Source organism: Hydra vulgaris, chromosome 12 (genome assembly GCF_038396675.1).
Source record: "Hydra vulgaris chromosome 12, alternate assembly HydraT2T_AEP".
Taxonomy (NCBI): domain Eukaryota; kingdom Metazoa; phylum Cnidaria; class Hydrozoa; order Anthoathecata; family Hydridae; genus Hydra; species Hydra vulgaris.
The window spans coordinates 54,339,162-54,350,680 of record NC_088931.1 but is presented as its reverse complement, the minus strand read 5'-3'; the positions used below and the strand labels follow the sequence as shown (position 1 = coordinate 54,350,680).

The following is an 11,519-nucleotide window of genomic DNA, read 5'->3' as shown; positions in this document are numbered from 1 at the left end:
TAACTATTTTTCACTTTTCTAGGGAATAAAATATAAGTATTGACTGATTTCAAATTCTATTAGAAGAAGAAATTCCTTGAGGTTTTAAACGACTTTTAATAAGTTATTGTTGATCGTTAAATGAAGTTAAACGATGGAATCGGATTGTTTTAGCACGAGCTTACATAGAACAAGATTACTTAAGATAATGCTTAAAATTAAGTTAATTAAATTAGGAAATATAATTTATAATGGCTATATAATAAATAACACTAATAAATCAGCTGAAAGTATTCGAGGAGGCTTAAAGCTAGTGACAGATTTAAAGTGTTAGAAATAAAACGAGGGCAGTGGAAGCTTTTGTAGGTGTTTGAGAGGTTTAAAGCTATTGACAGATTTCAATTTGATTAGTACATTTAAAATGTTCAAAAATTATGACCGCGCAAAGTTTACAACATCATTTTGGAGAGATTTTCAAACAAATTGATAATTTTGAACAAAGGATAATTGTATGAATTTAAAATCTGTTAACAAATTTATTTGAGAAACATTTTTCACACTTGGGGAGTTGTTATAATAAAAAATTAAAATAAAGCTAAAAAATATCTTTGAACTCAAAAACTCTCATAAAAATAAATTTTCTTAATCAAAATCAAAAACTCTCATAAAAATTCTTATTAATGTCGACAATTGTTAAATATAGAGTTAAAGAATAAAATATGCAAAGACAATAAATTTAAAAGGTAAAGAATATAACTTTTTCAATATACCTTTATATTGCTGTATATTTTTTTAGTGTGTGTGCATATATTAAGGATGATAATTTTTATTTAAATAATAGCAATTTTACACATTTATGTTGGAGTTATTTTTTTCTGTGTATATCTGAATATATATATATATATATATATATATATATATATATATATATATCTATATATATATATATATATATATACATACATACACACACTGTTAAATATCACTTTTTACCCTTTCTCTCAGTAACGCAGGATGGACAAAACCATTTTCCTTTAGGCTTATGAGTAAGGTTTACACAACCAAAATGAAACCATTCAATAGGACAGTCATCATTATCACAACCAATCATATCTCCATAAGAAATACTATTACATAAACAATATGTTGGTTCATCAGGATCAACAACCATATCTTCAGAACTATGCTCTTTTTCTTTTTTTTTCTTTTTATTTTTTGATAATTTACTTGACTTTTTAGTAATTTTTATAGGGTTTTTTTTCTCAATTTTTTTATCCTCTTCCTTTACTTTACAATGAACTAGTTTATCTTTTTTTTTATTATTACTGCTTCGCAATCTTGAATCTTCCTCTTCTACTTCTTCTGTTTCCTCTTCTTCTAATTCTTCTTTTAATATTTGAACTATTTTTTCTCTATCATTGTTTTTTTCATTAGTTTTTCCTCTTCTAGGTCGTTTTGCTAAATAACTTTTTATTGAATTTTCAGGTAAAGTAACTTTTTGCTTTTCCACCTTAGTTTTTAAAAAATTCTCATCTTTTTGTTCAACATTAACTGCCTCTGCATCTCTCAACACTTGTTGGTTTCTCAACTCGGTCAAATCTACCATCTGAGATATAAGTTGAAGCTTTTCATCAGCGTATTGCTGAGATTTTAGCAAACACTTTTGAAGTTTAGTTAAAATTGACTGTCTTTTCAAATGATAATCCTCGTTCTGATACATGTTAGAAAAACGAGATATTTGCTCAATATTTTTTCTGTAAAGAACATCATATTCACGAATTTGGGTTACCAGTCTTTGTATTTCCAGAGGTAAACTTTCTAAGCAATCCATATAAGATTCAATAAACTCTAGATTTGGTGCCATTGTTGGCGAGTGAGGTTGTTGCATCATAGCTGAATAAGATTTAATAAGCAACATTATTTCAAAAAAAAATAATTATGTCGAATTAAATCCTGTTATTTTTAATGGAGAATTACTTGAGTTCGGTAATTGAAATATTTTTTACAGAATATTATTCAATAAATAATAAAATAATAAATTAATTTTATTAGTACAAATAATTAAAAAAATTATTATTTATATAGAATTTTTTAATTACAAAAAAAAAAAGTTCAATAGTTGATAACATACATTAATACATACCATAGATACAACAAGCTACAATAATGTACAACTAATTTCGCTTCATTTCAACTGATTAATAATTTATTTTCGTTTCTTTTTTTCTCTTTAAATTTTAACTTAAATCAAAAAGATTTTATTTTGTAACTTAGTTACTTTCAGTGTGCAAAAGGCATACCACTAAATTCAATTGATATTATTTAAAAATGGTGTAAACAAATGATGAAAATGACTTTTTCTTACGGTAAACGATGAAAAGAGTTGAAAAGTAGCCGGTGTAGCGTTTTTAAATTACTGCGTTAATTACTGCGGAAATTTTCAACCTCCAAACTTTACTAAAAAAACAAGGACTTAAAATATTTATAACACCAGATCTTATTGATGGAGAAGAAAATGATGTACCTTCAAAAATTTATGTTTGTAAAGGTGATGGCATTTGTTTTTTTTTGAGCAATTTTGTTTTTGCTGACCGTTTCTGAATGTCAACATATACGCGTTCGCGATGTTGTTATTAAGCACATGGCATCAAAACCTTGTTCCGGTCTCTTGTCGAGATATTCAAGTGATGATGTTGAAAACTATATTAACAAAAGTGGTATGACCGCAGATTGTATTTGGGTTACTGATGTTGAGATCCTTGGTACTGCAAGTCTTATTGGAATTGATATTGCTGTGTGTTCCTTCATTGGACAAAAACTAGCATGGCTCAAATATCCAACATCGATTAAACTCGACCAACTAACAACTCATAAAGTTCTTTTAGAAAATGAAAACAATCATTATAATGTTGTTTTGTCGCTAAAAACTTTGAGAATCAAATGATGTTTATACTGAGCTAAATTGATGTTCGTATATCAGTTGTTTTACATGTTGATTGTTATAAAAAAAATATTTGCTCAAGGTTGCATATTCTTTACAACTTAAAAGAACGTAAATAAACTTGTTTGTAATAAAACTCTACAGAAGTGATTTTATGGATCGCTAGGCTATTTAATTTATTTTTAGATTAGATTTTGTCGCACAATAAAGGAAAATGGAAAATCGCTTTACTTAATGACAAATGGAAAATCACAAAAAGAAAATCGCTTTACGTAATGACAGTAAAATAATAACGGGCGCAGTAAAATTACAACGTTAAAATATTACTGTCTCACCAATATTTAAAGTTATATAATTTAAATAATTTTAATTATATAATTTAAATAATTTAAAAACGCTACACCGGTGTCGTCTGGTAAAAAATATATAAGGCTCCTTACAGGATAAGGGACCAAGTCTTAGAAATGGAGTTATTAGCACTACTGTATAATAGAAAGTAAAATGATCAAAAAGAAAAAAATTTAACTTAATATCTTTATTTTTGACCAAGTTATAGCTGTTTATGCGGGACAACTCATTTAAATTGAAAGTTCGCATAATTTAAAAATGTTATAAAATCAGTTTGATGAAGAGGTGATTATTTTCTGTTTTTAAATGCATAATACAGTTTAAATTACGGGTACAAATTTTCACATCAAATAAATTTCAGTAACTCTTTAAAAATAAAAAAATAGAAACATAACTGAAAAATCAAAAAGGTACCAACTCTTAATTAAATACAAAATTTTGTATCTGCTTTTAGCATACTGTTTTTAGCATTTTATTTATGTCCAACTTGTTTGCAGTAAGAACATGTGGACGGCTCTCTTTTACCCGGGGGCAAACCCATCGAAAAATCTAGATTGGCAACCTTTTTTTTGAACTGTTTTGCGAACATTTGCTGCTCTGACCTAGAAATAAAAAATAATTTAAGATAATTAGTGTTGTTTTTATTGTTCAAAGCCTAAATATTAAGTCATATATGTTCGTATTTTAATTCTTGTAATGATGGTAGGTTAAAAAATAAAAAACCTGGACAAACGTTATCTTGTCAACTTGTGGCTTCGGACAAATTAAATCTTTCCCGCGTTCTGGGACAAAAATTCGGATGCTATCGTAGAGATACTATTGTCTTTCTGGTGAGAGAAGTTTCGGTTGTAATATTTGTGGCGTGGTAGTTTTTGAGATGAGTTGGTGTTGCCATATTAGGAATTCTACCTCCGCACTGTCCGAATCAATCTTACAAGTGATCACTCCAGGTTTATCAAATTGAATTGAAATTGTATCGTTTTAAAATTAGGTGAAAACTGTTTTTGCCAATCATATGTTGGAACAAAAATTGAACCATTCTCGTCACCAACGATGACTGATTTATTCAATTTTGAAATTGGAGTACTAACTTCTATGTATGCAGCAAACTCTTTGACCGAAGCTACTTCACTTCGCCGAAACTTGGATTCCAGAATCCCAAATCCTGCATCTGGAGAGATTTTCGTGTGACCGACAGGCAAAAACATAATAGTTATTTTTTGGTTTAACCCTAAAGCTACTCTCCAAGAGAAATACTGCATTACAATGTTGTTTTTATTTTGCCCTACGCAGTTGTCAGCATGGCAATACAGAGTACCTTTGATAGAACATTTATGTTCAGCAAGGTAGTGATGAATCATACTCAAATACAGTTTGCATCTTTTCCGGTTAACATGTTTTCAGGTATTACATAATTGTGCTGAACACAGGCCGATTCATTTGCGATACCAAAAATCCCAACTTTAAACGGAGTTTAAGTATAGATAGGTCCAGGTTGATCTGGTAAGTTTGGTAGAAAGATTTGCTGTGCATAGTCAAAAGAAATGAGTGAAATTTCTTTTTTTTTTCGCCCATTTGATATAATCATGATAAACGGAACGCTCTTTCTTTAACTAACTTTAGGTGTTTTAACATCTCAGTTATACGCTCTCGTTTGACTTCTACTTCTAGATTAACCATTTCAGACATTTTTATAGTGTTATTCTGACACACACTGCATAAGTCCGAGCGCGGACGTTGAATAACAATAAAAGGCAAGGTCATTCTCCAAATCTTTGAGAAAGCTATAATTTGCAGATAATGCATTCCAGACAATTCACATGCGGATTTATATTTTTCATGTATGCTTTTTTTCATGTATTCTTTGTCTCCCATGACGGAAGAAGCATCATCCGATGATCTCTTATTCCTCGAGTTTTTCCAGGTAAAACTAGTGCATTGTTTTCAGCATAGTTCATTATAAATTGAACAACTGCTGTGGCATCTACTTTTGTACAAGTATTTTAGGGTTGTCTTCTAGTATTGCCATGTCTACGAGGAGCAATTCCAAACTTAATGGCTCGCCTGCGTAGTTGACAAAGACGTTTACGACCAATCCCAAGCAAAAACAGGAATGTTTTCAAACATATCTTGTATCCGTGAAACCGATAATCCATCAGTGTTTTTGATCGAAGTTCATTTTGATCTTCAAAACGATTACAACACATTAGCCTTTCACTTGTGTGAAGCAGAGCACTTAACTGGGCAACAATATTGTCATTCAGCTTGTTTTCATGTTCAAACATCCCATCAATCTCAAAACATTGTAGTCTGAATGTGAGAAGCGCAAAGTCGAGGTTAAAGGTTGATTCTCATCTATCACCGCTTCATCGTCGCTAGATGCTTGGTTATCAGATGAATCAGACATTAAAAATCATCATCGAAATCATTTTCACGATCTCTATATTCAAATAAATCGTGTAGGGCATCGTCTGATGGATCTAAACCATCAGTTCCTCAACTATTCAAAAGCTTTGCTATATCAGCATTTTTAGAAGTACTGGATTCACAATTCATAATAACTAAAAACCATCAATATTAAACGAGTCATTAAAATTAAATTTAAAGTTTAATTTTATCTGAACTTTTTTAATCAATCAATAATTGTTGGTACTACGATTAAAAACAAAACAAAAAATTTCATAAAATATTTGGTCATTATACTCGATTTAAACAGTTAATAAATAACATACAAATAAGTTATATTTTCAATAACTTCTTAGAATTTTCAACGATTATTGATCAAAAATAAAAAGTATTATATACTGGCACGCTAAAACGTTAATAAAACAGCATAAAAAATAATTCTCTCCTCTAGAAGTAAAGAACAAGGAGTTCTTTACTTCTAGAGGAGAGAACATTATCTAAACAGTTCTGATGAAGAGTTGGTACCTTTTCCACATTAAAAAAAAATCCTTTTTTGCAACTACCAAAAAATTTTTTCACAAAAAAACACCTAATATGTATTGTAATATGATAAAACTATAAAAAAAAAACAATAATCTCGTTTTTGAATTTTTTGACCTGACTAACTATTATGTCAAATATCTCTGTAACTAGAAACAAAGACTTGGTACCTTTTCCCGTGAGGCGCCTCATATATATATTTTGTCGCAAAGTTTGTTTTTTTTTCGACATAAAGAAATTTTATTTATATTGCAAAAAAAAAAAAAAAAGAGAAGAAAAAAAAATTTATTAAACGTTTCTAAATGCTGAATCAGCAAAAATATTCTTAAAACATCACTTTCTTAAAACAAAGAGCTATTTGTAGATTAGTTTTGCATGAACTTTGGTGTGCTTTTGCATGCAGAAGCACACCAAATCTATATACAAAACTAGTATGCGAATCATTAAAAACTTATAATTATTTTTAGATCCATAATGGTAGGCATACTTATTTGGGGAATTAAAAAAAGGGGTAAAACTTGACAAAAATCGTTCAATAATTCCTAAAATAGTTTAAGAATTAATTTGATTCTAGTTCACATACTAACTTATATACAGATGAACAAACCTTAAAAATTTCATTCAAAATGTAATTTTGCTTCTATTACAAATGAGTAATAGAAGCTGAGATATGTGTGTTTTAAGAATGAAAAATTACAAATAGAGAAAACTAACAAAATAAAAAAAAAGATTTTCAAAATGATCAAAAATATTCTCTTTCGTGGTATTTTTCTTTATCGATAAATCCTAAATTATAAATAAACCCATAAATATTCTGTTTTCTTAAGGGAAAAATTTATTTGTAATAATGGTTATATTTTTGACCCCAAAACAACATTGTTGCTAAGGGAGTTGCTAAAGGGAAAATTTAATACACCGACTTTAAATGAAGTAAATTTTAGAAAGGTTTAACAGAAAAAATATGTAAATGTATATATTTTCTAAACGAGCACAAATTTCTTTATTTAATTACACTAATTAATTTTTTTACCAGACGACCATAAAGCAAAAAGAAAAAGCGTAATTCTTTTTTTAATTATGGAGCTTGGGTTTATCTTTGATATTAAAATGTTGCAATAAATTTATTTTTTAATGCTATTTTCATTAACACTAATTTAATAATCTGATATAAAACAAATTCTGAGTAAAAAAAAAATAATATAAAAAAATATCCATGATCTAATAAAATGAATCCGCAAAACATTGACCACCTCAATAAGTATAATTAATTAGTCAAATGGAAGTTTAAGGTACTATCAAGTTTATTACGTTTAGTGGTGGTGTTCAATATATTTAAATAAGGGATTTCTAACAGAAAACTATTCTGATCAATTTTTGTTAACTTTTTGAAAACTATAATCACTTACCTAGTTAACTAGATTTAACTGTTTTTTTTGTTTTTTTGTTTTAGTTTTAATTCACTCCCAGGCTTTGAACTCTCACAACTTCACTCCCAACAAGGCTTCGAACTCTCACAACTTCACTCCCAACAAGGCTTCGAACTCTCACAACTTCACTCCCAACAAGGCTTCGAACTCTCACTATTAATTTGGAAGATACTATAAAACAAAGAATAAATTAAAGAGGAAGGAAGCGGTTGATAGAAGGCTTGAAAAGTTGTAGGAGTTAAGAAAACATGAAGATAGGAGAGAGTTCTAAAGGATTTAAATGCGGGAACAGATACAGTAAAAGTGTGTGATAAATGGTTGATGGAACTAGAGATGATAGTTCCTTTGAACAGTGACATATAGTGTATATTATATACTATATGTCAATATTATATATAGATATTATTTGTAGAATTGAAAAAGATATGCAACTTTACAGCAATGTTAGAGAGACTCAAGATTGGCAGATAAAGGTCCAACTACGTTTAGCATGCGTTTTTGGACTTTGTCTAGAAGAGAAAGAGAATCATTATAAAAACCAGCCCAAAAATAAAAATATTACTCCATAAAAGGACGAATAAGAGATTTTTAGAGGTAAAGAACGGAATCATGAGTAAGATAATGGCGAGCACTATAAAGAGAAGCAACTTTAGCAGATGCAAACTTTGTAATCAACCAGTGAGAGAGCTGCCATTCGTCAACATAGGAATGTCGACAGTGTTGCGAATAGGAATGTCAACAGTTATTTGCAGTAAATAACTGAGTTTTTTTGGAATTGATATTTACAAGTCACTGCAAGCCCCAATCTGTGATAAAAGTGAGATCAAATTCAAGATCGGCTGCCTGATCTAAGTAATCTAGAAGAGAAGACAATTTGTCAAGACAATAAAAAGTAAAAAAACGAAACAGGACCGAGGATAGAACCTTGAGGTACACCAGAAGTAATTGAATATGAAAAAGAGTGTTGGTTTTTGAGGATAACTTTATTAAAACGGGTTGAAAAAAATTATTTGATAAACTCAAAAACTTTCCCAGATACACCATAAGAGGCAAGCTTATGGAAAACACAAGCATGTCAAACTTTGCTGAAAGCTTTAGATATGTCAATAGCAATAGCTCTTGCTTTGTCGCCTCCATTTAATGCACAATAAAATCTTTCAGTCACAGCAGTAAGCAAATCAGCTGTAGAGAGAGAGAGGATCGAAAACGTTATTAATTGTCAGAGAGTAAATTATTTGACTCAATATGGGATGTTAGAGATTTATTAATCAAAGACCTTGCTAATAATAGAGAAAAGATTGATCGGTCAAGATTTTCATCAGGGTTTTTAAAAATTGGAAACACATATGTCATTTTCCAGCAGACCGGAAAACAATACTGAGTCAAGCACTTATTATATAGTTTAGAGAAAATTAAAGAGAGTTTTGTGAAACCCTTTTGTAAGACTATGACAGGAATGTTTTCTGGATTGAAGAGTTTAATTGAGATATGAGTTTAGCAACAAAAGCTGGAGTAATTTTCATGTATTACAATGGGTTAACCTGCTTAACTGGAATGGCAGCAAAAGTATAGCCATTATATTTAAGAATCAAATTAGGAAAAAAGTTCTTTGCAAGTAGTTTTGTTTTATCCTTGGGAGAGATAATAAGATCAGTCTCATGAATTAGAGGTTGAATGTTAGACTTACCTTTGGTAATGACACTGTTGAAGATTTACCAAAAGTCTTTAGAGCTAATTAATAAATATACAAAATACTAGATTTAGTATTTGGAAACAGTAGAGCCTAACATCAGACAATACTTTTTTACATTGATTTTTTGCAATAATAAACAAGCATTTGTTCTTAAGAAAATTGTTCTTTTGAAAAAGTTTAAAAAAAAGATTACTATTAGATATAGCAGCTGCACAAGAAGGTGCAAACTGGGGAATATTAAACTATGGAATAAACTATAGAATACGGCTTGACTTGGGACCGATGAAAAGGAATAAAAGCTTTCTTTCCCGCTTGGATCTAGGACGTTTTGTAAGAGTCACATTTATCAGCAGAGAGAGAAAATAGATCAGCCCAAAAACCATCACAAAGAGAATCCTGAAAAAATTCTAGTCAGTTTTAGGATAATAGTAAGTAGTGTGATGATAGGGTGAGTCCGAAGAAGAAGTACAGGATGATAGATTTATAGAGATCAATGCATGGTCAAAACCACCTAAAGAAGAAACTAAACACAAACAAGGGTAAGAGACAAGACACAAATCAAGGAGTGATTAGTGTTGCATGGGTGGTGGTGATAATTTTTATGTATAATATGTTTGCTTACTTCGGCCATAATTTGAGTTTAAAGAGAACTTAACTCATTCATAGATAGAGTACCGCATCCTAAACAATGAAAAGCACTATCATGGACACTATTCATGTGCAACATGGCACTGTTAAAATTCTGAAATTATTATCTGTTGGTGGAATTAGCGTCTCTGAGAGTTACCACATAGTTCGGGAAACATTACTACCAGGGCTCGGGTCAAATAAATATGTGTTTGTATTTGTATTTGGTAAAAATGGGCTGATTTGGCATTTTTATATTCGTATTGTATTTGATAAAAAAATCTCCTAAATATTTGTATTTGTATTTGATTAAAATGTATTTTCAGTTCCATAAACTAGGTTAAGTAGTGTTTTTTTGGTTAATATCAAAAGATTCGTTGTTTTTTTTCTTTTTTTAACGCCAAAATAAATTATCTTTACAATTATTTGATTTTAAGGGATATTGGTTATAAAACTTGTTTTGATTTTTCTATATTAAAAACCATTTTATCAATCTTGTCTTAAAAAAATTTTTGTATTTTTTCTTGACTATAAGTATAAATATTTTTTTTTGTATTTGGAAAATGCCGATTGCAAATATTTAACCATGAGCGAGACTAGGTTTTTTTAAACCGAGACGAGACCGAGACGAGAAGTTAGTACTTCTCGTGAGACCGAGAACGAGACGAGACGAGAAATTTAACAGTTTTTGAAAACAAATTTATTAAAATCCAAGTAAAAAAAAAAAAATGTAAACATGGTTTTGACAAATAGACACAAATGACATTTGTCAAATGTAAACAACTTTTTCAAATATTAATTCAGAATTTTTTTGCCAAACTTTTCCAACAAGACAATGTTTTCTCTGATTAAGATGATTTGTTCTACTTTTTCTAGGTGTAAGTTGTGTCTGAATGATCGGACGACATTTCCACCTGAGCTAAAAACTCTCTCTGAATTCCACTGGTAAACTAATGAAATTAAGTCGAAAGTGCACCATTTTATACAAAAAGTTTTTGTATTTAAAATCTAATTAAAAACATTTAAAATCTAATTAAAATTTTTTAATTAGATTTTTAAAAAAAATCTAATTAAAAAATCTAATTAAAAATCTAATTAAAAATTTAATTTGTTTTTGTCAAAAACAAATTAAATTTTTAATTAGATTTATTAAAATCACGGAGTCAAAATATTAATTTATTAAAAAAACAAATTATTAAGCATTTTGTAAATTATAATAATTTTTAATTTGGAAAATAATATAATATTTAAGTCTCGTTCTACTTCTCTCGAGAATTTTCTATTTCTCGTTTCTCACGAGAAGTCCCATTTCTCACGAGAAACGAGAACAAGACGAGATCTCTCTCATGGATACAAATATTTGTATTTGAATTTGTATTTGAAAATCTAGACTTATTTGTAGTTGTATTTGTATTTGATCAAACGTATTTGACCCCAACCCTAAAGTGCTTACTACTACACCTTTCAAGATGTAATTGAGAACTTGAAATTTGTAATTAAGAAAAGTAAGATGTAATTGAGAAATACAATATGTAATTTAGAAGTCGCAATATGTAAT

At 29.3% G+C, this 11,519-nt stretch overlaps 1 protein-coding gene across 2 annotated transcripts; it reads right to left on the bottom strand.

The window, feature by feature from the left end:
- Positions 1 to 495: 495 nt before the first annotated feature.
- Positions 496 to 3,023, bottom strand: LOC100202933 (inhibitor of growth protein 1). Of its 2 annotated transcripts, none has more exons than XM_065813725.1 (2): positions 2,111 to 3,023; positions 496 to 1,872 (listed from the first exon to the last, which is right to left on the bottom strand). In XM_065813725.1, exon 2 carries the CDS (start codon positions 1,868 to 1,870, stop codon positions 962 to 964), a length of 909 nt encoding a protein of 302 aa, XP_065669797.1. In that variant the 5' UTR covers positions 1,871 to 1,872; positions 2,111 to 3,023; the 3' UTR covers positions 496 to 961. The 2 variants fall into 2 exon arrangements, with proteins under 2 accessions (XP_065669797.1, XP_065669798.1); XM_065813726.1 differs by having other exon boundaries at positions 2,123 to 3,023.
- Between the last annotated feature and the right edge of the window lie 8,496 nt (positions 3,024 to 11,519).

What these genes read in the sequence shown, in the direction of transcription:
- LOC100202933 (XM_065813725.1), bottom strand. Translation starts at nt 1,870, where the DNA reads ATGATGCAACAACCTCACTCGCCAACAATGGCACCAAATCTAGAGTTT.